The following is a 23,515-nucleotide window of genomic DNA, read 5'->3' as shown; positions in this document are numbered from 1 at the left end:
CGTCTTGCACCGACCTGTGTGAGTGCTGACGTAAAATATCGGCAGTGGTAGACTGATCATGGGTTAGAGTCCCTTTGCCGAGGAAGGTTTTCGTGTTTTCCTTCTCTATGTAACGCAAATGCGGTCTAGTTTCATCTAAATGTCCTCCACGAAGGCAAATTTCTCCCTATACTTAATCCCGGAGTTCCCTTGTCTTCTGTATTAGGTTCAAAATTACAGGACTACGATGTTTATCATAGGTAGCCGTGTGTTCAAAATTTGGTTGTTCAATGACGGTTATAAAATAAAGTAAAACACTTTAGAACTGCATTGAATGATATAATTGCCAGGCATTTTATGAGAAAACTTTAGTTCATAAACATCCGGATACCTCACTTAACAATTTCCATGAAATAATCACTGTTTATCTTTCCTCCTTTCGTACTCTTTTACATTTATTACTTCGTCATAATAAGAACCACATACACACCGGTATTAAACTATTTCGAAGATATATAGTGATTTCATTCTGGCTATGAAAATCAAGTAATAAATGACAGGTCAAAGTTTCTGATTAAATATTTATTTTATAAATGAGATATTACATTAATCATATACCCACTTCTACACAAATCTTTTGCGAATCATCTATGTATATATTCCGCTTGCGTTTCAACATATAATTAAATGCAAATATGTGCTCCAAATATAATTCACTTAGTTGCGCTAATTTAATGTCAGCATTAAATGTACTCGAGCCATGTCAACAGAGATAAATAGATTTTCCTACTGTTTAAGCCTATTATAAAGATTCTTTTCAAGCCATAGGGCTTTCTGTCAAATTAACCATTCGTCTCTGGTGTTAATTGCAACTAATGAAGCGCATAATTAATTTACCCTGCTTGGCATCAATTCAATTACTCCTAGGTATCATCAATTTCATTTTGGTAAGAAGAGACTGATAAAAATTCGACGAGCTTTTGACGCTTCTACCCATACTTTATTATCGTCTGCAGCTCACAAACCCCGGTTGCAGGGAAAAATAAATAGAAGAGCGATACTTCCTAAATTAAATTTTTGTTTTCGCTGTTGCTCTACAAGGCGTTTTATTTGTTTTTCTCCTGTCACGCGTTTTTCTTTTTTTCCGTTCGCGAAATGCGAGAAAACTTGTAGCGAAGATTGCCATTAAATGTCGCACTGGCGTGAAAATCTGTTCGAAGCAAATTTGTTAGATTGTCGCGGATGGGTAAAAGAAAAAAGAGTTGCGGGGAATGCATGCAAATTGAGAAGGCGTTTCTTTTCAAAGAGAATGAATGATAAATAGTTCAATAATGAAGGAAAATTTTAAATGGCTTCAGTAAATCAATTGAAAGCTAAAAAATTTCTTTTTGAAAGCTTTTTATTGGTTCCTACGAATTTATCTATTTTATTATCATTTATTAAATTTAAACAAGTTATAGAATCATTCATGTTTAGTTTCACTTACTAAATTTTATTTATTTATTTATTTTTGTAGACTAATTTAATACTTATTGAGGACTAAAATTTTAATTGCATAAATTTGTTCTTTAAATATTTTATTTTGCTTAAAAAACAAATAAAGAAGTTTTTATAGTTCTGGGAAAACACAACCTCAAAAGAATATATTTTCTAAATTTTAATGTGGAATTCTCATTTTTAATACATTTAAAATTAGCTAAGAATTTAATACTGCTGTGCGGAATTGCTGTTTATTAGCATAATGCTTCAGTTCTCATTTTTATTGAAACAAATTTGGTAAAATTTTGGTTGTACGCCGGTACGATTGATTTGATTTATATTCAGTGAAATAATTTTTCTTCAAATTTATACGAACAATATTTAAGACTTTTCAGAAATAGTTAAAACGAGCCAACTGTTATTTAAATGCTCTAACAGCCGCAGTTTTGTCAAATAGTAACATTTTATGTCATATCTTGTATTAGCTCCTTATTGATTAACCAATATCTCTGAAAGCATATTTAATTCTAGAATGAAAAAAACAACATGTGTCGATTTTACTTGTCTTTTTTATTACCAGACTAACCAAAATATGAACACGTTAGCTAAAAAAGAAATCTAATTTGCTTTTGGAAAAACTTTTCACGATATCGATTACAACATATTAGAAAACTGGCTATTGGTAAAATACACAAAATAAAACAATGAATTAAGGTACCCGAATAAAATCTATTTTAAGCCATTTATGACCAAATTGGCACATTTTTTTCAAAAAATAAAAGATATTATTGCTATGTCACTCAAAGCATTTGAATCATTATTCTTTTTTAACTAGAACAGATGTTATGATAATTTAAAAAAAAAAAACATTTACTCTTTTAGTGTAGTACCATGGCCCTTCTATTTAGCCATATACCTCAAACCGTTACCCATATATATCTAAATCTTATATGTATATCTTTCACCTATATATATCTAAAAATCTGATCAATTAGATCAAAAGTTATTCAAGGTGGCAGCTGTTTTTTAACGCTTTAGTGTACATTATTAAATGTAACTTATAAAGCATATTATGGAGAACATTATGTTTCCCGCTTACAAACACATACATATTCCTCTTCACTCCAAATTGAAGCATTGGGTGTCGATCATAGTTTACCATTTCACTCTATTTATGACTAGATATTTCACTTTATTTATGACTAGATTCACTCTATTTATGACTAGATTATTCTCCATGTCTTTTCTATTGTTTTTAATTCGTTTACAATCGTCCTGCCCCAAATATTTTTAGGTCTTCCGGTTTTTCTATTTCCATGATGGTTTCACTCAAAAACTTGTTTTACATTAAATGTTTCTGGTTTACGTAGAACATGCCCAATCTATTTCAATTTAGGTTTTTTTTTAAATTTCCCGATCAATCGGTTTCTGTTTTGCTTTTCTAAGTATTTCTGCATAACACATTTTATGGAACCACTTTGATACGCAAGATTCTTCTTAAACAGTTGTTAATGAATCCTTGCAGTTTTTTCATGTTATTTTTATCGCAATTTCTCAGATCCATAGAAAAGGGCAGATTTAACATGAATGTTGGAAATTCTAATTTTTGTTGAACTAGTTGTCAACAAAAATTCGCTTATAATATCGAGATTCGCTCTAGACGATCCGAAAATCACTCTTTGTTTCTCTCTTCTAAAATTAAAACATAATGTTTACGTCCATCAACAACCGAGCGAGAAACTTGGCAAGTGGCATCAAGGAAAAAAGTAAAACTGACACTTCATTTTCAAATAGACACATTGACAAAATTCAGTTAAAAGAACCTTCTTTTCTTCCTCGGTTAACTTTTACATCATCAGTAACTCCAGAATTTATGCTTTACGGAAAGAATAATTCGTCTTTTTTTAACCAATAATCGTTATCAGCAACTCATTTGGAGTGGTACTTAAGTTGAGTTCAAGAAACCAGTAATAATGTCATCAGCGGCCAGCTTAATTATCTTTACTTAATTAACTTCGTTCACATAGGGTTCCGAGAGGAAGTTTTCCAGATTTTTTTATCAAAGATTTATGCTTTCTTCTTCGCCACCTACTTAAGTTTAAAAAAAAAAAATCTTTCAAAAGAACCATTTTTTCTGGCATCGGTCTCCTAAGAAAATACATTGTTAGTCCGAATTTTTTGATGAAAGTTTCAGTTTTTTAGATTTTGCCAAATCATTGTTGTTTTAATAATTTAAATAGTTTAAATTTTCTTTCGTTTACTTAATAGAAATATTTATGATGATGCAATATTACTTATTTTGTAGTGAGTGCTATCAAATTTTTAATACTTAGCCGCTGCTATTTATGATGTTTTGTTCATATTGAAAAACCCTTTCTCTCAATAACAAAAAAAAGAAGAAAAAAAGAACTAGGCACCGTCATTGCTTTGGGAGTTCAGCTTTACACAAAAACTATGAAACTTGAAATTACGAAGGTACTTAGAGAAATATACTGGAAACACGATGGAAAAAAATTAAGCATTCGATAATTCGTTGGAGAATTATTGACTGCTGAACTTGTAATAAAAAATAACCTGCGGACCACTCATCAGCTAACAGGAATGCAATTAAAGAGTTGAAATTTTGCGTGTTTAAAGAATCATTTTTATTGACATGAGCTCTTTTTCTAAAATTCCAATTTGTTGGACGAATTTGAGTTACTTTTTTGGGCCAGAATAGCCTAGTTGGTAGGGTGATGGGACTAGTGTTCGACAGAACGGGAGTTCGAATCCAGCCGGCCGAAGAATCCCAGTGTATTAAATGGTGACTGGTGCACGTTAAATCTGCCGGGGTCACAAAGTACTCCTAGATCCCATAACAAATCAGTACCTCAGGGGGTACTTATCTAGGAGTTCCCTTGTCTTCTGGATTGGGTTCAAAATTACAGCACTTCGGAGGTGAACATTGGTAAACGTAAACTCTAATTTGGTAGGCTGTTTAACGACGGTTATAAAATAATATTTGTTGGACAGTTTCTACAGTTTTGAGTTTTTGTTTTTTGTGAATCTTCGCTCTTTTTTTTAGCTTTAAATGAGTATTTATTCATTGTTGTAAGAAACTCGTGATCAGTATTTTATAAGACCCCATTGAAAAAATAAAGGTTAATTTTATTTTGTTTGATAAATTCTAAAATCGGTGAATTATTAATAAAATAATCCAAGAGAAATTTTCTTTAATAAGATTGTTAATAATTTCATTTAAGTAGTTAGAGAACCGGTACGTGTAAGTTCATTTGAATTCGCTACTTTATAGATTACGTTTTCTGTTTTGTCTATTTTTTCATTTTTTTGTTTTCCGGATCCCTAATAATTTTTTTAAATAAAAAGTTCTTTTTAAATATTTTTAAAAATGTTTTATTTTAATAATTTTTAAAAATGTTTTATTTTAATAATTTTTTTCTTCTCTTTTCATTAATCTTTATTATTTCCCATATTTTCAATATATATATGATATCCCATATTTTCAATATATAATGAGTGATTAAAGGACTAATATATTATTAGTCTTTTATAACTATAATTCAAAATTGGTATATTTCGGATATAAACTATATACCATATAGTGATGGCAGATATTATTATCGAACATCCTGTAACTCTGTATATTTTTACTCTAGTGTTGAAAAACACGATATTAAATAATTTTTATTTGATCATTTAATTGTAATAAAATTTCACTAATGAGCAATTGGCGACGGTTCCGAACTTATTCCAGAGAACTGTTTGAGTGCTAAGACAATGGTTAATTACTTGCATCCGGTATATAAAATAAATTTGTTGGATTTAAGCATCGAGGGCATTTATTTAAAAAAAAGTTAACAAAACCCGCTTTACATTTCCGCTCTATCCACGTTTAAAAACAGAGAAAAATTAAACTCTCGAGGTCTTTTGTTCCCAAGTTTTTTTAATCTCTTTTTATAACCACAACTTTTTTTTTAATAGACACCTTTAAAAAAAAGTATTTTTTATAAACTTCATTCATCATTATTTGTTCTATAAAGGGATTATTAATGTTATCGAGCACACTGAAAAAGGGAGAAAAAAAATGCATAGAGACCAGCCACGAAATCCTATCACTCAACATCTTTACAAAGACCCCGATCCGGCCCAAGATAGGGCAAACAATTAGTCAGGGAAGAGTGTTTTTTTTTTCTTCCCCTACATCTTTCCCTATCTTTCATTTTTCTATTTGCTTTATAGTATCGGAAAGATAACGGTATACAATAGAAATCTTCCTTCTTTTTTTTAGCACTTGCAGAGAGAACGGCTCCTTAGAAAGTATTGGGTATTAATTCAGAGGTGGAGCTTGTGGGTGGAGCTGATGAAAATGGAATTTGCCGTCACAAATACACTTTGATAAATGAGTTTTTTTCTGCATTAGAGCCATATCGTTAAACATATTTATAGCATTAGAGAGTGTCAGTTGTTATTTTGGATATAATCATATAATTATATATACACTGGTGGACAAAATTAAGAGATGGAAGACGTTTTCCCAAATATCTCAAAAAATACTGAATATATAAATAAATGAAATTTGCTATGGATATAGCTTATTCCATGATAATAAAGTATGCAAACAAAAATGAAAGTGCCATTCACTGGCAAGACCTATTGCCAATAAATCCAGTCTGAACTTAAGGATAAAAGATGACAACAGGCTTGTACAGTGTGTGTTGCCTCTAGTATGGTGCATGGTCACCCCTGACAGACAGACAGCATGCACAACGAGTATGCATGCTCTTAATAAGGGAGTTAAGGAGGACTTGTGGAAGACCCTCCCATTCTTCCACCAGAGCAATTTTTAACTCCAGAATGGTTCTGGGGGGAGGTTGGCGCATCGCAATAGCTCTCCCAAGAGCATCCCAAGCATGTTCAATAGGATTCAGGTCAGGGGATTTGGCTGGCCAATCCATTCGTTGAATATCCTCGCTTTCCAGATACTCATCAACCATGAGAGCCCTATGTGGTAGTCGCCCATTGTCGTCCATAAAAATGAACTCAGGACCAACAGCGCCCCTGAAAAGACGCACATAGGCTCTAGGACCTCTTGCCTGTACCTCTGGGCATTCACGGAACCGTTGTCAAACACATGGAGCGGTGTGCGGGTATCTTTCATGTGCGAATGAATGTGCGAAAATGCTTTCCATCTCTTAATTTTGTCCACCAGTGTATATATAAATATGTATATATTGCATTTTGGTGCTCTTCTCTCTATTGTATTGATATATTTTACTTTGGCCATATTAATGTATCGCGCAAATTTTTGTTAATATAACTGTGGGTTGAAAATGTAGTTATATCTAATCGTTGTTAATTGTTATCGTTGCTGTTGTTTCTATTGCCTACTTACCACGCCAGCTTGGGAAACCAAGCTGGCAGAGGTTGCGTTTCCTGTTTTTCAGTGACACCATCAATGGCCGAGAATACTATTTCAGCCATACACACACACGCGTCACAGCCTATTTTACATGGTGAACTCATTCATTCTTCCATCTTCAGAACGTAATTTTGGCCTGAAATAGACAACGATCAATCTCTAATTCCAGTGGTATCAATTTGTTATGGGAACATGAAGGACTTTGTGACACCGACATATTTAGCGTCCACCAGTCACCATTTAATCCATTCGACCGGCTGGATTCGAACTCCCACTCTTACGAACACGAGTCCAATGTCCTACCAACCAGGCTATCTCGGCCCTTGTTATCGTTGTAATAGTAATGATGGGATGTAATTTTAATTCGATGTCATCGCCCAGTTTAATTTTATTCCGAAGTAAACACACATTTTTACTACATAAATTTCAAAGTAGCAGAAGACAAGTCTCAATCGAAACTTTTGCTTCAACAGTTCAGGGAGAATTACATAGACAATGATAATACCTTAAAATTCCTTTGCGTGCTTAAATGAAAGAATAGTTCTATGAATAGTTTAATGAAGTTCAACAGAATGTATACTGTAAGCATAAAATATTAAGTTATGGTCTCTTTTCGCTTCTCTTAACTTCAAAATGCAATGGAATTAAGTTTTGTTTATTCTCGGAAAGTAAATTCACTTCGTAATTGTGAAACGGAAAAGAAACTTTTTATTCCATTCGGCTTCTTCCATCTGAGATTGTAAAGAAGATATCTATGTCGCCATTTTAGATGGGCACGTGTTTTCGAACAAACAAGAAAACTTCGATGATATTAAATTTGTCGCTTGAAAGGAGAAAAGTTGGTGAAATGAATTTAGAGGGGTTTTCTGTAAATTGAATGCATTTCAACTGAAGAACTCTGAACTTTAACTTTTAGGAACTTTAATTTTCTAAACTAAGGAATTCTGAAATGTCATTTTGAAGTATTAATATTAATAAAATCACCGTTTATTTTCTTCTTAACAATGACTTCCATTAAAATGTAACTGCAAACTTATCAAAGTGGCAGGATAAACTATGACTCCGTTTAAGCGAACACCTCATAGAATAATTGAGAACGATGCAAATAGAATAAAATTTTGGGTTTGCTTTCGTAACTTAATTAACACTTGTTGTTGTTGCTGTCGTCGGCCACTGCTGTCACTCTGCTTTAAGGCAGAGTGGGTGTGTTTGCTCTTGTTTTCCAATGGCGCCATCTATGCCCAAGAATCCGACTTCTGCCCACCGATACGTCACACTCGTTTATAGGGCGGACTCATTCATTCATCTTTCAATTCCGCCACAGATCGTAATTTTGACCTGAAGCAGAGAACGATCAATCTCCAATTCAGTACCCCCAGAGTTATTGATTTGTTATTGGAACATAGAGGACTTCGTAACTCGATAGATTTAACGTGCACCAGTAACCATTTACTACACGGAGAGTTTTCGGCCGACTAGATCCGAACTCCCGTTCTCACAAACGCGAGTCCAGTGCCCTGCCAACCAGGCTATGCCTGCCATTAACACAAATTAGTTAGAATAATTAAACTCACGAAGACTACTACAGTTAACGATGCGAAAATCCCTGTCATAAGATCAAAAGTTACTGGTATCAACGCTTCCAAAAAAAACTTATTCAACATTTATCTGTGATGGCGTGCAATTTTGCTGCAATCTTAAGTGTTAAGTTACGCAATATTTCCGTTCAATGTAAACTAGTATCATTTAATTTATTTTGCAAAGGCGTAAATAGCACTTAAAAAAAGGTTCGACATAGGACGATAGTAAGATTGTAGCAAATTGCAAGATTGTTCGAAAATGTTTAATGTGCGCGAGAACTTTCACGTTCTATGATCTGCGCAAGTTCTATTGAGATTTGTTCCGTTGTAACTGTGTTGCACAGAACATACGTACCTGAAAGTGCGTAAATTTCCCAACGCTTAAACTTAGGTGGTTCCAGGAAGCTATCTGGAAAATATAAATTTCAAAGAAAATCGAATTGCAAATATTATTTAAAATAATCTTCAACTCACGTTTACAAATTCCCAAAGGCACAATCAGGAAAAATGTTATTAAAAATTGGATCATGCCTTGCTAAATTATCACATCGCGCCTTTAAACTTACTCATTTAATGACGTCTGCAAATTTGCTTAGCAAACTTCACAATAACACCACTTACGAAATCTGTGTATCATTTTTCGATGTAGCACCACTGAGGTTGCAGCAACCTTGCACGATTTTATGTCTCAACAACGTTTTACAGCGTAGTTTACCAGAACTGTTTTACTTTTAACACATAACAGTTCGCTTGCCAGAGATTCATTGTTTTAAAGCTAATCACATTTAGGCTAATGACAAAAATTCTTCATTTATACAAATAAGTATTTGGAACTAAATAATTGACTATCAAAAAATGGAGGTATTTGTTCATTGACGGTATAAAACAAATACGACGGATAACCTTTTGATGTGCAGAACTTTTATTAAACATATTTTTCATACTTCGTTTCATTACTTAAATAATTTGTACTAAAATGATACATTTGTATTAATTTAGGTCAAAATAAGTAAATAATATTATATTCAGCATTTTAATAATTTATGGTTATGAAAGACAGCATGAAACACCGATGGCTTTTGAAAAATCACTGTAATATGGTACGATTAGGCAGCATATTAAGGTTGCAAGCATTATACTTTCCTTGTATGACATAATACTTCAACAATGCCCCAAAGTTTTTAACAGCGTATGTTGTAAGTACTATACGTTCGATAAAGCAACCTTCTGCTTCTGAGTATAGGGTAAAAAGTAAAAGTGACTTAGACGGCAATAAATGATTTTTCCATTTTCACTGTAAAAAAATTAATATCAATTGGCAAATTCGATACAAAATGTTAAAATACTATCTGCAATTGAACTTCTTTATAAAATTGTAAATAGCTGTGTGATTTATAAATATGTAGTCGGACTTCTATTTAACGAACTTCCATTTTGCGAATTTCTCTATTTTGCGATTTTTTTCGAGGAGCCAGAAACATTCTAAAATGACATGGTAAAATAACTTCCAAATAGCGAAGTAAATTTCCTTTTTAACGAACTTTTCTTTGAGATCCACTTTTCCCATTCCCCAAAATATTTCAGAATATTTTAAACTTGTTAACGCATTTTTGGGGGGAAATGACATTGAATTGATTTTCGACAGCTACTCAACTTTTAGAGAAAGCAGTAAAGTCCCTTTCCCTTTTTGTTTGCATTTCATACAGAAATTCATGCCAAAAATCAATTTGCGAGAAAGCATAGCAGAATTTTCTGAAGCATGGAACTATGATGTTACAGATCGTACCATTCGTAACAGTTTTGCTAATCCTGGATTCTTAGTCAGCACGGAGGACAAGGATGATATTCCTTTAGAAGAACTTAACGATGATGTACTGATTAATGATTTTCTTTTTATTGATTCTGAAGCTGCAACCACAGAAACATTAGCAGAATCGGATAATTTAGACAGTGTGAAAAATAAAAACAATACAGCAATAAATTGGGATGAAGACAAAGAAGACAGAAATGATGAAGAAATCAATTGAAACAATTCAATAGTCGATAATAATTTACAAGATAAAGGTGTATCAATTGCAATTTTAATTATGTCCAGTGTTTATGAATTTAAAACCTGTTTTGTGTTGTTTATGTAAATGGTGATTTTCTATTCAACGAATTTTCCATATGACGAACTTTTCATCGGGGTTTAGTGACTTCGTTAAATAGAGGTCCAACTGCATTTTACTGAATAGGTTAAAACATTATCCATAACAATATATCCTAAAATCCTCTTTACATAATTTTTACGAGCATTTGAAAGTAAAAACGGAAACACAATTTGTTCAAAATTAGAACAAGTCTTGCAAAAGCAGTTATATCGCTTTCCAAATTTTCCGCAGGAAATTACAGTTTTAATACCACCATTTTCTCTGTTCCCCCCACCTGTAGATGTATGCGTTATAACTGAGATTTAACATATCGAACTTCACCGCTTCCACGTATGAACGATGGCTTTCGAAATCGAGTCTTCGCTCTCAAAGTTCCTTTTAATTAAGCGTGAGCTATTAATAATAATCCTGGCCTCCTGTGCCGTCAAGATAGGGTATCGCTCACCCTGCCATTCTTGTGAGGGTGTTTCTAGCACGATTCGCGGTTTACAGTTTCAGTAATTAACTGTGACGTGAGAGGGGTGGAAGGTGTTGCATTTAGCAGTTGACTGTTGCATAAAGAAACAAGTCGTTCGAAGTAAGGTGATACAGTAGAGTGTGGGGGGTTGGTAACTGGGTGTTGGTTAAGAATTAATTGCAGCATCTTTCCTAGTGCTCTGATTTGATACATAGATGATACAAGTTACTAAAGCAAATTTTCAAACAAATTCATTTTTAAGTTATTTGGATGGTGTTCAGAACATGGTATATTAAGGTTGTTTTCTGGGTTTGAGATAAGTCTGATATAAACCTCATTTTTAATATTTTTTTCGGTGCCATGAAATTATATATTGATTTCATGGTTTCATTTTGTCTCCTTTCAGCAACATTTCAAATTCTTCAAATCCGAAATAGTAGTTGTAAATTAACATATAAAAAATTATGACAGTGCACGCCGAGAATTGATCGACGGTTGTAGATCTATCTCTGTACTGTATAGTCTGAACAGACGGGATCAAAAATTAAAGATTATGTATGAGAATAGCTATGGTTCGAACCAAAACAATAAAAAAAATGTCATTTTTCCACAAAATGGTGGCCATTTGGAAAAAAGTAACCAAAAATTGACTTTTTTGACATTTAAGCATACACAAAAGTTTCGAAATTTTGGGAAATGTTCGATTTTTGTTGGTTTCAACCATAGCCACATGAATTATCTACAAAATTTCTAAATTAACATCAAAATCGATCGAGTATTTTTTTTTTTTTTTTTTGCAATCCAAACGTCAAAAAAAAAAGAATAAGAAAAAAGAATAATTTTTGGAGATAGTATTAAAAGTTTTTCTCCGTTTTGTGGGAGGGGGAACTGACCATCAATTGGCGACACCTGGACCATACAGAACGCCTTCCTTGAACTCATGCATTTCGTCAGCGCGAATTACTTCCTCCCGGGCCGCAAATAATCTTAATCCTTGTACACTTTTCTATGCACTTTAGTAATTCTATTTTATTTTACAACCGTCGTTGAACAGCCAACCCAACTTTTTGGGTTTACGAGTACTAAATGTTCAATTCCGTAGCCTTGTAATTTTGAACCCAATCCGGAAGACAAGGAAACTCCTGAATCAAGTATTGGAAGAATTTTGCCTTCGTTGAGAACTTTTTGATGGAACGAAATCGCATTTACATGCAGAGTAAAAACCACGAAAACCTCCTACGGTTAGCCTAACGGCTAAGTTTCTATGTCTCATAGTTTTTACGCAGTGGGACAAATTATAACGTTAGCGTGAGCACCCAAAACAGGAACGGCGTGGGCAGTCCTCTCGATTTTTTTAATACAGAGTGATATAAAAATAGATCTTGGTAAAAAAAAAAACTATATTATCACACATATTTTTAATTGATTGATAAGAGTCGTGGAGGCTCGGGGTATAGGGAGTTCTCCTCCTTATGAGGTGACCCAGGTTAGAATCCCAACCGTGGTTTATTGATATGACTTTCGCGCCTGGTTCGCACCACAGTGGTTGACGGATCATGGGGTAGAATTCCCTTATCTTCGGGCTATCCATGGTAGATTTTCACTATTTTCGTCTCCATGGTACGCAAATACTGGTTAGTTCCATTAAAAAGTCCTCCTTAAACGCTTGTTTGTCCCAATGCTTGATTCAAGAGCTCATTGTCTTCTGGTTGTGATTCAAAATTACAAGTCTTCGAAGTTGAACATTGTTAGTCATATACTCAGAATTGGTCCAACTGTTCAAATCCGGTTATATAATGGATAGATAGTTAGAAAATCATGGATTTATTTTTTAGAAAGATGTAGTTTTCCTTCGATAAATCTAGAAAATCCATTAAAATAAAAACTACTTTAGCTTCATAAAATGTTTTTACTAATAGAGAAGTATATTTTTTTATTCTTAAACCAAAGAAACTTTTGAAACTACTTCGTTAACTATTTCCTTTCTTCGAGCTGCTTAATTAGAAATTCGTAAATTCTAAGAAACGCTTCAATTAATTCTACAGAGAATAAAATGAATTAGAAGCACAATGTTTGGGCTCTAAAATTACACTACACGTATCTTTGTAATTTTTGTCAGCTTAAAGTGGTTTAACTATGTCTTTTGAAAGTTTACAGAATAGTAACAAGAACAATTCTTTTTTTTAATTAGTTAAATTTTTGTACAAATGTAGTTGTCAAGAAATGTAGCCTTAATTAAATTTAATGGTGAAATGTGCTTACACATTTGAGCCTTTTTACGTATATTTTTAAAAATAATATATATTTGCTTTTAACTAAATACAGGATGGGTTAAGTAATTTATTCGGTTTTTAAGCCTTGGTTATTCTAACTGCGTGAGAATTATCGACTGAAACATTTTAAATGAAAAACATCACTGAGAATTTAGGGTAAAATGTATTAGCATGAAAAAGAGCAGTTACTTTTATGTAAATTCAATATTTACGTACATAAAAAGAAACGATCGTCATGTCATAGAGGATGAGAAGAAAGCTGCTATGACCCTCAATTGATATTAATTTATATCCCAGTACAGTATAGTACAAGTTAAATAGTAGTTAATAGACAGCTGTATAGTAGAAGTTGGATAGTACTGCAGAGGCTACTTTTTTCTGCAATATTTACCCTAAACGTTTACTGAATTGGTAAAATTGTATTTTTCTCATCGCAGACCAGAAATTTCCTTTAAAAATCACTCAATCAAAAAAAAAAGCCCAAAAATCTGCTCAAATGCTAAAAGGAAAGCGTTATTTACTAATTCCAAAAATCAAAATCTGCTACTAAATTTGCCACATTTTTGAATGACACATTATCTAATTTGAATCGAAGTTTCTGCCACACATTGCAAGTGCACAATTGAAAATGTGTAAACAAATTCTCAATTATGTATTTCAAACTTGAACTTGATGTGCTGCTTTTTAAAATGATCTTAAATTTTTAGTTTAATTTCAATTCACTACGCCATCAAATAAACAAAGCTGTTTTCGTTTTGTTAAACTGACATAAAAATTTTTAAGCTTTTTGTACCATAATATCGTTCAAATTTCCTTCAGTCTCGAATATGGTGCTAAGTTGATCCATAACATTGTACATGCTATAACTCAACTTGGGTTAAAAAAAAATGCTTCAATTTAATATCGTATTATGATTGCTGAGTATGGTTCAGGTACTGATATTATGGTTAAGCTTTAAACTTGTTTTAGCTATGTGAAGCCTCTTAAGTCGTTGTCGAAATTGCGGTTTAAAACATATCTTTTTTTTCAATAATCCCTTCTAATAATGAAACTTGGGCTGTTGTTGCTCAGGGAAAAGAGCGTATACCTCCAAATGAGGTAACCCAAGTTCAAATCCCAACGGAGGCTGGTTGAAACGAATTCTGCCTCCGACTCGCACCAACAACTCTGATGACGAAAAATATTCTAGTAGAGTCATGAGTTAGAATTTCCTTGCCATCGGGCTAACCGTGGGAGGTTTCCGTGGTTTTCCTTTCCGTATAACACAAATGTTGGTTAGTTCCATCAAAAAAATCCTCCATGAACACTAGTTTGTTCTATTGCTTGATCCGAAAGTTCCTTTGTCTTCTGGGTTGGGTTTTAAATTATAAGGCTATGGAATTGAACATGTTAATCATAAACTCATAATTGGGTCTGCTGTTCAGTTCAATTCCCAGTGGAGGCTGGTTGATACGAATTCTGCTTCCGGCTAGTTATGACGAAAAATATCCTAGTTGAGTTATGAGTTGGAATTTCTTTGCCATCGGGATAACCGTGGGATGTTTTCGTGGTATTCTTTCCGTGTAACACAGATGCGGGTTAATTCCATCAAAAAGTCCTCCATGAAGGATAGCATGTTCCAATGCTTGTCCAGTCCTTTTGTTTTCTGAGTTGGGTTTAAAATTACAAGGCTATGGAATTGAACATTGTTTGTCATAAACTCAGAATTAATTCTGCTGTCCATCGCCAGCTATAAAATGTAAAATAGTAATAAAACTTAAACTTTCTTAATGCAATAAATATAATTTTTTCTTTCATTTCGTATGATTAATCAATTTTTGTTTTCTCTTACAGACATTTGGCGAGAAATCCTTTTATATGTGACTGTAATCTGCGATGGTTGGCAGAATATTTGCATGCCAATCCGATCGAAACCAGTGGTGCTAGATGCGAAACTCCACGAAGGATGCACCGTCGACGGATTAGTCAAATGCGAGAGACTAAATACAAATGTAAAGGTACATTTCGTATTTTTGGTGGTGGAACATCAATTTTTGTAACTTTTGGCTGTAGTGAGTTAAACCTAAAAAAATGTTCTTAATAGATCGAATTAACAGAAAATTGAAGACTTGAATTATCTCAAAATGCCATTATAAAAGAAAGAGTGTAAGTTCCAACAAATATAATAAGATTGAAGGTCTATATTACTGCCGTTCTAAGAAAGAGCGCAGTATATTTGTTAGGTAAAAATCAGTTATTCTGCTAATTATCTAGGGTAATCCGTTAAAGTGCTTAAAAAAAATTTTAATTTCTCAAATACTTAGGTAATCTGCAAACTACCTATATAATCTGCAAATTAACGACTAGGCGTTTATTAAAAAGTAAATAAGATATATGCTGGAACAACAACAACGGTTCAATTCACTTAAATTCACATAATGTTATTCATTTATTTTTCGCTGTGTGAAAAATAAAGCTACTACAATCAAAATATTAGTTGATAGGGAGGAAAATAAAATTCAAAAATTCAAAAGGTTTAAAATATCGGTACAATTAAGGAAACTAAAATAATATCATTTATTTATTTTTCAGTTTTGAAAAAATCAAGTCATTTCAATTGGATACCAGCAAGTGACGTCATCGTAGGTAGATCGTGACATGTGACGATTCAGAAGCCATTCAGGCTCGACACACACGCGTAGACATCGCTTACAGATTAAATCTGATCAGGTCAAATTAAATATAATTTGAATCACGCAGTTATACATAATAACATTATTTCTTCTCGAATTGCAAGTACCCAATTAAATAATCAACAAATTAACTACAGAATGAGAGAAACAAACATTTGAACTTTAACGATATGAAAACCGTTAAAGCACAAATTACCTAGATTGACGGCGGAAACACTTGATTCCGCATTTTAAGGAATTACCCTAGTCATTCTTGCCGGAAGTCTAGGTAATGTGCGAATTACCCTAGATATTCTGCGGGAAATTTAGGTAATGTGCGAATTACCCTAGTTATTCTGCAGAAAATCTAGGTAATGTGCGAATTACCCTAGTTATTCTGCAGAAAATCTAGGTAATGTGCGTATTAATATTTTCCAGTGGTAACATATTCACAAATGTAAATTTCGAGGTAATGCAGATGTAGATTTTGGCAGTGGTGGGCCACCATGAAAATATTTATGGCTTCTGGAATTGTTTAACTGCATTATAGATACTCAAAGTAGGTTGTAGTAACATACACTAAGAATTAAAGACTCGATAAAGTAGAAAACCGAAAATGGCAGAGATAAAGAATACTACTTTCATGCATATCGTAGCAGATTAGCTGGCTGTAGTTACTGAAGTGGTTGTATTTAGTATTTTGTAGTTACTGCTTTGCTTCTCTCATAATTTTATTATTTAGCTCATATATCTTGCCTTTAATATGTTCCTTGTACAATTAAGAAAATGAAAAATTATGATTGAAGAAGAATGTAAGTTCTCAAATAAATCAGTTTTGTTATATTTTACATAATTCAAATGCATGTATATGCAATAATATTTTCTTAAAATAAGTTTAAAATCATATAAATAAGAAAAATATTATCCCTTCTATATATGTAGACGCGCATATAGATGAAAAAAGCTTTCGAAATTTTAAATACCCTTTTTCATAAGTATTGAGGGAAATTTGCTTTCGTGAAAGACTTTTTGATGCAACTAACCCGCATTTGCGTTACATGGAGAAATAACTACAAAAACCTTTTATGGTTAGCATGACGCTAGGGGACTCTAACCCATTATCCGTCCGCCACTGAGTATATTTTACGCCGGTGCGAACCGGGTGCGGAATCCGAATCGACCAGCTATCGCTGGGATCGAACCCGGGTCACCTCATTGGGAGGCGAGCGCTCTATCCCCTGAGCCACCACGGTTCTATATCTAGTTATTGTTCGAAAAAGGCAAGTTCCGTCACCAGTAATTGGTATGACAGTATGCGGCGCCATAGCATCGTGTGTGTTTAGAATTTCTACAACCATTTTAAGATAACCAATAATAAATCTAAATAATTACTTCGTAACTATGTATACTACTTCGTAACTATGTATACTACTTCGGAATTAAGTATAAAAATGCACCAATTGCATTTTTATAAAAATACCGAATTATTCTAAATAAATACTTAACGTATAACAAACTATTCAACACTACCTTAATTATTTCTTAAGACAGCCTAACAAAAATAATTAGCGTATGACTATTTAACACTACATAAATTTATTACTCAAGATAACCTAATGAAACGAATAATAATTATAGTGTTGCCAATAGATAGAGTAATACCTGAGTTTATGGCACCACATAAGAGAAATCTATACATAGATCAAAACTAATACGAAATCATTCGTCAGCAGCATTTTTGTTAGTGACAAGTTTATGTAATTACCGCTTTATATCTAGAAGCATGAAATGAATCGGAAATAAGAGGAAAAATTATCTTTATTGCTGTAATCCTCTTAAAAGTTGTTCTTACCTAATTAGTAGAAGACTAATTAGAACATCTTTCATCAAAGGATAATGGCTGCGAAGATTAAGAAAGTTTGGAACATCATTTCAAGACTTAATCTTACTGATCTCTAGTTAGAATGTTAAGCATCTATAAAGCGGATTGCTCTATCATCCAATACTAGTAGTAGTAGAATGTTTTAACAAGGTAAATCCCCTGCGCGAAATTAATCCTCCTAACATATTTTGATTGTTAAAAGATTGTCTAGGAATCTGTTGGTTTCCAATTTTTTCTGTATTTCTTGTTGTTTCTTTAGAACCTGTCAAATTGTTTCTTAAGTTATAATAGAATAAATTTGATCTCAAGTTGTGCCCAGTTATATGTATACAAAACAGCTCAGGTAATTTTATGATATCTATTATTTCATCTTTAAATTATAGATTGCTAGAGGTTGCCATTCTGTCAAAGTGGCGGGTAAAGTTTTCGCCCACCATGCCTTGGGTTTGATTCCCCTGCTTACAGTTAGGGTGGGCAATTGGACTGCACTTATTACGATCATATTTTAGTGGTTTAGTATCCACTTTTAATGTAACATCTTCGACGAATTCAGATTTGAAAAAATTTGGGTGGTTTTAGAACGTGGTGCGGAGGCCGGGTAGTTAACACCACCGTCTGTTCTTTAGTTCAAATAATGGTAGTAATTACCCTTGGATATAAGTATAGGTTGCATATTTGCCAGAAGAATGCAAAACATATTTTCGGATCATCATTGAAAATTAATTCGAGAATATCGCTAATGGCCACATATCTACCTAGTGCAATGTAAACAACAACAACAACAACAAAAAAAGAGTTCTTTAGCTATTTTTAAAATTCCTGATGAGGTCTCCAAACGAATGCACCTTTTGTTTACCACGTATTTTTCATATATCTACACATCTTTCTAGAGCAGCGGTGGCACAGGGGATAGAACTTTCGCCTCCCAATAAAGTGAACCCAGGTATGAATCCAATCGATGGCTATTTGATACGAATATTGCTCCCAGATCGCATCGACCACAGTGCTAATGTAAATGACTTCGTGGTTTTTTTCTCCGTGTAATGCAAATGTGGGTTAAGGGAAGATTTCCATATCGTGTGATCTGTGGCAGAATAATCGCTAAGTCCTCCATTCCCTTCTAGACATGAAGAGTTTTCAGTGTCTTGGACTCCCCAATGTATGACCCTGGAATATTACAATATGATACTCTCATTCACGCATAGATAGCAGCGCCACATAAAACTGCTTAACAAAAAAAAGTCTATTATTTCCCATCTCCTTCGACAGGTGAAACAACCAGAAAAACTAATTAAACCACTTTCCACGGTTCATTTGACAAAACACAACCTAACTTCGATGCCCATTACCTAACGAAAAACCTAGCTCCAATGTGCACTTAATTTCTTTCTTATGGTTTTGAAACCATGCTAGTTCTAAATGGTTAAAAAAAACGTATAGTTTTGTATTCATGGTATTTTATCAATACTAGTTGTAAACGATTTCAAAACCTGAAAGGTAAAAATGTTCCTTACTTAAACTTTATGGTTAACACGTTGAATGCCATGGGGGTCACCGGTGATCGGCACTGAGTTTGATCGTAGCGCCACGGTGGTCACCGGTTACTGGCGAAGCCAAGATTATTAGGAACACATAATTCGAATACATTTTTAAATGCTTTTAATTTTTTTAAATATTATTATCGTTACTAAAATGGTTTGAAGAAATTAATGCAATCCATACTGAGAAAATCATTTTGGCAGACGGGCAAGCCATGTAAAATAAGCGTGGCATTCAACGTGTTAATTAGTTGCACAGACTGCTACCCGTCATTTTACCGTAATTTTAGAAGGGAAATTTAAACAGTGTATAACGATAATTTCATCTGAATTGTCACTATGATTGACTTATGCAATTTTCCTTTTTTACCTCATGAAAATTGAGATTTGTTTACAATTTAAGGTTTCTGTTCCAGGTACGGAAGCGTATCGCACAAGAGGAGCTGGTGAATGCGCATCTGTTCATGACTGCCCTGATCCTTGCGTATGTGAAGGGACAATGGTGGATTGTTCAGGAAAGCGATTAAGAGATATACCTGAAAATATACCATCTTTTACCACTGAACTGTAAGTTGTGGCACAAATAATTTTTATAGATTTTTCATTCTATATTACAAAATGTATTTCATGAAAAGAGTAATATCGATTCATTTTGAGTTAGTAGTCGTACTTCACTTTTTAATACTTCGTTTCTAAAGATGCACTATGGGATATTGGCGACTCTTTGGAAACATCCCTGAAGTTTGCCATTGCAATTTTGATTTTCTGCAAAGGGGATGGCTTCCCCATTTTGGTATTTTGACAACCTTCGATGCAAAAATTTTAAGTTAGCAATTTTTTTCGGAGCTACAGAAAAATTTCGATATAATGCATATTACAAGAAGTCTGATGTTTAAGTTTACCTCATAATGATAATATAGATACAAAAAGTTATGACAAATGTTACAACAAAAAGTTATAATATTATAGTTAGATACAAAAGTTATAACCGGTTTAAAAAAATAGCCCTCTACTATTACTTCAAATTCTTTTGAAGGAATAAGACTTTTCTAATGTTTATGTTTAAGTTGGCAATGTTATACGAAAAATGGCAAAATAGGAGACATTTTTTACTTATATCAATACATAAAGAGGAAAAACAGACATACTTAACAACTTAACATACTTACAAACTTAATTATTTATGTTTGTAGAGCAAAGATGCGTGAGCGACTACCGGCTAAGTATTTTTGGTTACAAAAGAAGAAAAATTATAATTTTTAAGAATCCTGTTTAACACTTCCTATTGATAACCCAATATTTACCATGCCCCTTATTTCTCTTCTTGACTATTTATTGAAATAACCATTCAGAGTTATCAATGACTTAAAAAGTTACTACACTCTAGTACTAGAGTATAATAACTTTTTTTGCTATTTAAACATTAAATATGTGTATTAGCTTAAAACGACAAGCTCGCTATAACGACAATCTTATCTGATATTCTTTAATCATCGTTATAAGAGACTTTTACTGTTCTTCTAGTATTGCGTATAAAATTGTTTTGAATCCAGATATTTTTTTTAAAGGAATACAGAATTTATTTCTGAAAATCTCTTTAATTTTCATTTTTATTGCAAAAAGTCTGTTTATTTAAAAGAGAATAAATAATAGAACATTTCAAAAACGTTTCATCAAAGTGGCGTCAACAATACAGAAATTTCCTTTAAAATAATTTCACTTGTTTTCATATTTTAGTATTAAACTTGTTTTAACAAGGAATTAAATGTTATTACATTGGATGTATTTGTTCTTTTTCAGACGATTGAATAACAATGTAATCCCTAAAATAAAGGCTAATGGTATCTTCAAAAAACTACAAAATTTGGCGAAATTGTAAGTATATACACATACAGAAAAATCTTTCTCAAAAACATCTTTTTTTTACGTTATAAACTTTTTAGAAAATCACGCTAAGCTCTAATACTATCTATATACATTGTTGACAATTGCTAAGGAAGTGTTCTTTGTGAAACACGTCTGCCAAGGGCAACCTAGGCACGCTCTATAAGATTTAGGTCAGAAAAGTACGTAGGTCATTGTGTACGGTCAATATCTTTACTTTTAGCGCACTTGAGTTTCCGCTCAATGTCGTCCATATAAACAGACCTACCACGACCCTAAAGAGACAAACATGATCCAGAATAATTTCTCTGCAGTATCGCTGTGATGTAACGTTACCTCGCTCAACGATGTGAAGTGGTGTTCAACATGTGAGTTTGATGCCAGCCTATACCGGCACGTCTGGGCCATACCGATCAGCCGATCACCTTTATGAACCTATTGTTGTGCACAACGTGTTCCTCTCTCTCTCAACACTAACTGGTAGCCAGAATCAATTTTCATAATGAATCAGGATTCGTTGGAAAACATCCCTCTGGACAACTTTTGGTTACCACAACCAATACGTCCCTTAAACCAACGTAATCTTCCTCATGGTTAGAGCGAGATGCATTCAACTTGATTTTATCGCCGTGAGATGACATGTGTACCAGTAGTGGTTGCAAGATTTGCAGCTATCTGTCTGGGAGTGACATTTCTGTTCTTTTTCGCTACTGGGGATACACACAGTTACTCTTGAAGTGTGGTGTACCTACAACGACCACCGGCATGCTATCGTCTAGCATCTCCACCTTCAGCGGTCTTTTTTCCGATACTGCGGCCTCAGTCGAACTCAAATGATGCATTGCCAACATTTTGCACCTAATTATTGCAACACCACACTGAATTTCATAGCAACCTATGGTGCTATTTTGGTAGAGTACCTAACATTATGAATTTTCGAATGAATGAAGACATTGTGTGCGCTGCCTATTATACAGATAACGGGTACTGATCTCCATCCAGGATCGTAGCCAGGGGGGGGGGGACTGTCGGGAGAAATCCTCCCCCCCCCCCGAAATTCTGGGATTCAAACTTTTTAGTCTTTCTTTGAGCCTCTCAGTAAAAAGAAAAACAAAAACTGTCGAATCAAATCTTTTATTAACAAACTTTATTAAGCATATTTCGGGATATTCCGGTTCGTCCTAAAAAAGTAATCGAAAAATTTTCGTCAAATCCCCGTCGCATATCTTTGTAAACTTTGTTTACAAATTGATTATAACTATTATTTAATAATAAATGAAAAATAATTATTATGTAATATTTTTTAATTACTAGTTTAACGTTTGCAAACAACAGAATAAACAATATTTGTTATAATGTTTTTCCCCTACTTTGCACGTCTGAAACCGTCCTTGCTTCTTACCATATCCCCCCCCCCCCCGAAAAATTATCCTGGCTACGGTCTTGTCTCCATCTACACTTAAATTTTACTGTTATTAGTCGGCTGTCAAGAACAATGCTTTGCATAAATTAGTTGTTCCTTAGCAATTGTCAAGCAGCGTAGAAAAATTTGGTTCAAGTTAACATCAAAAATGAGAATTTGTAAAAAAAATAAATAAATAAATAAAATATTTTATGTTAAATGTACATCTGTTACAATATATTTTTCCGTTAAAATTATTAACTTGTGTTTATTTTTTATTTTGAGGGATTTGAGTAACAATGAAATTTCTGAAATTGATGATGGTGCTTTTCACGGAGCCAATCAGCTTACTGATTTGTAAGTATTTATTTTTGAACAATTTATTAAACTGCCATTAATCATTCAAAATTAAATAACAATAGAGGTTTCAACGCTATATTGGAACCTTTTGAAAACCATTGGTCCTACATATTTTTCAGAGGAAGAAAAATTCTATTTTATTCTTTATTCTATTTCCATAAGACTACACAAAAATAGGTAGCTATAGTTTGAAACAATTTAACTAAATGTTACTTATCGATTTCGGAGGCTATTACCATATTACCATGACCTATTACCTCAAAATTTCTATTAAGACCCTATATTGATGTATTAGTTAAACATTACTAAAATACTAGAAATAATTATTGACGTAAATAACATTCACAATACTAGAAGTAATTATCTACGCAAATAACATGCACAATACTGGAAGTAATTATCAACACAAATAACATCTACTATACTAGAAGTAATTATTATCACAATTAGCTATAATGATA

General features: G+C 33.2%; 1 protein-coding gene across 4 annotated transcripts in view; it reads left to right on the top strand.

Moving 5' to 3' along the window:
- Positions 1 to 23,515, top strand: part of LOC107443293 (slit guidance ligand) — a 338,907-nt gene that overhangs the window by 283,235 nt on the left and 32,157 nt on the right. For 2 of the 4 annotated variants that reach the window (XM_071182347.1, XM_071182346.1), the window contains exons 15-18: positions 15,171 to 15,334; positions 19,825 to 19,975; positions 21,209 to 21,283; positions 22,980 to 23,051. In XM_071182347.1, the coding sequence (XP_071038448.1) occupies positions 15,171 to 15,334; positions 19,825 to 19,975; positions 21,209 to 21,283; positions 22,980 to 23,051 (462 nt within the window). The remainder of the gene's footprint in view (positions 1 to 15,170; positions 15,335 to 19,824; positions 19,976 to 21,208; positions 21,284 to 22,979; positions 23,052 to 23,515) is intronic. The other 2 variants (XM_071182345.1, XM_071182344.1) reach the window with 1 other exon arrangement.

The sequence above is a fragment of the Parasteatoda tepidariorum genome, chromosome 6, assembly GCF_043381705.1.
Source record: "Parasteatoda tepidariorum isolate YZ-2023 chromosome 6, CAS_Ptep_4.0, whole genome shotgun sequence".
NCBI classification, from domain to species: Eukaryota; Metazoa; Arthropoda; class Arachnida; order Araneae; family Theridiidae; genus Parasteatoda; species Parasteatoda tepidariorum.
The sequence above is the reverse complement of the archived record's forward strand: the minus strand, read 5'-3'. Positions and strand labels throughout refer to the sequence as shown.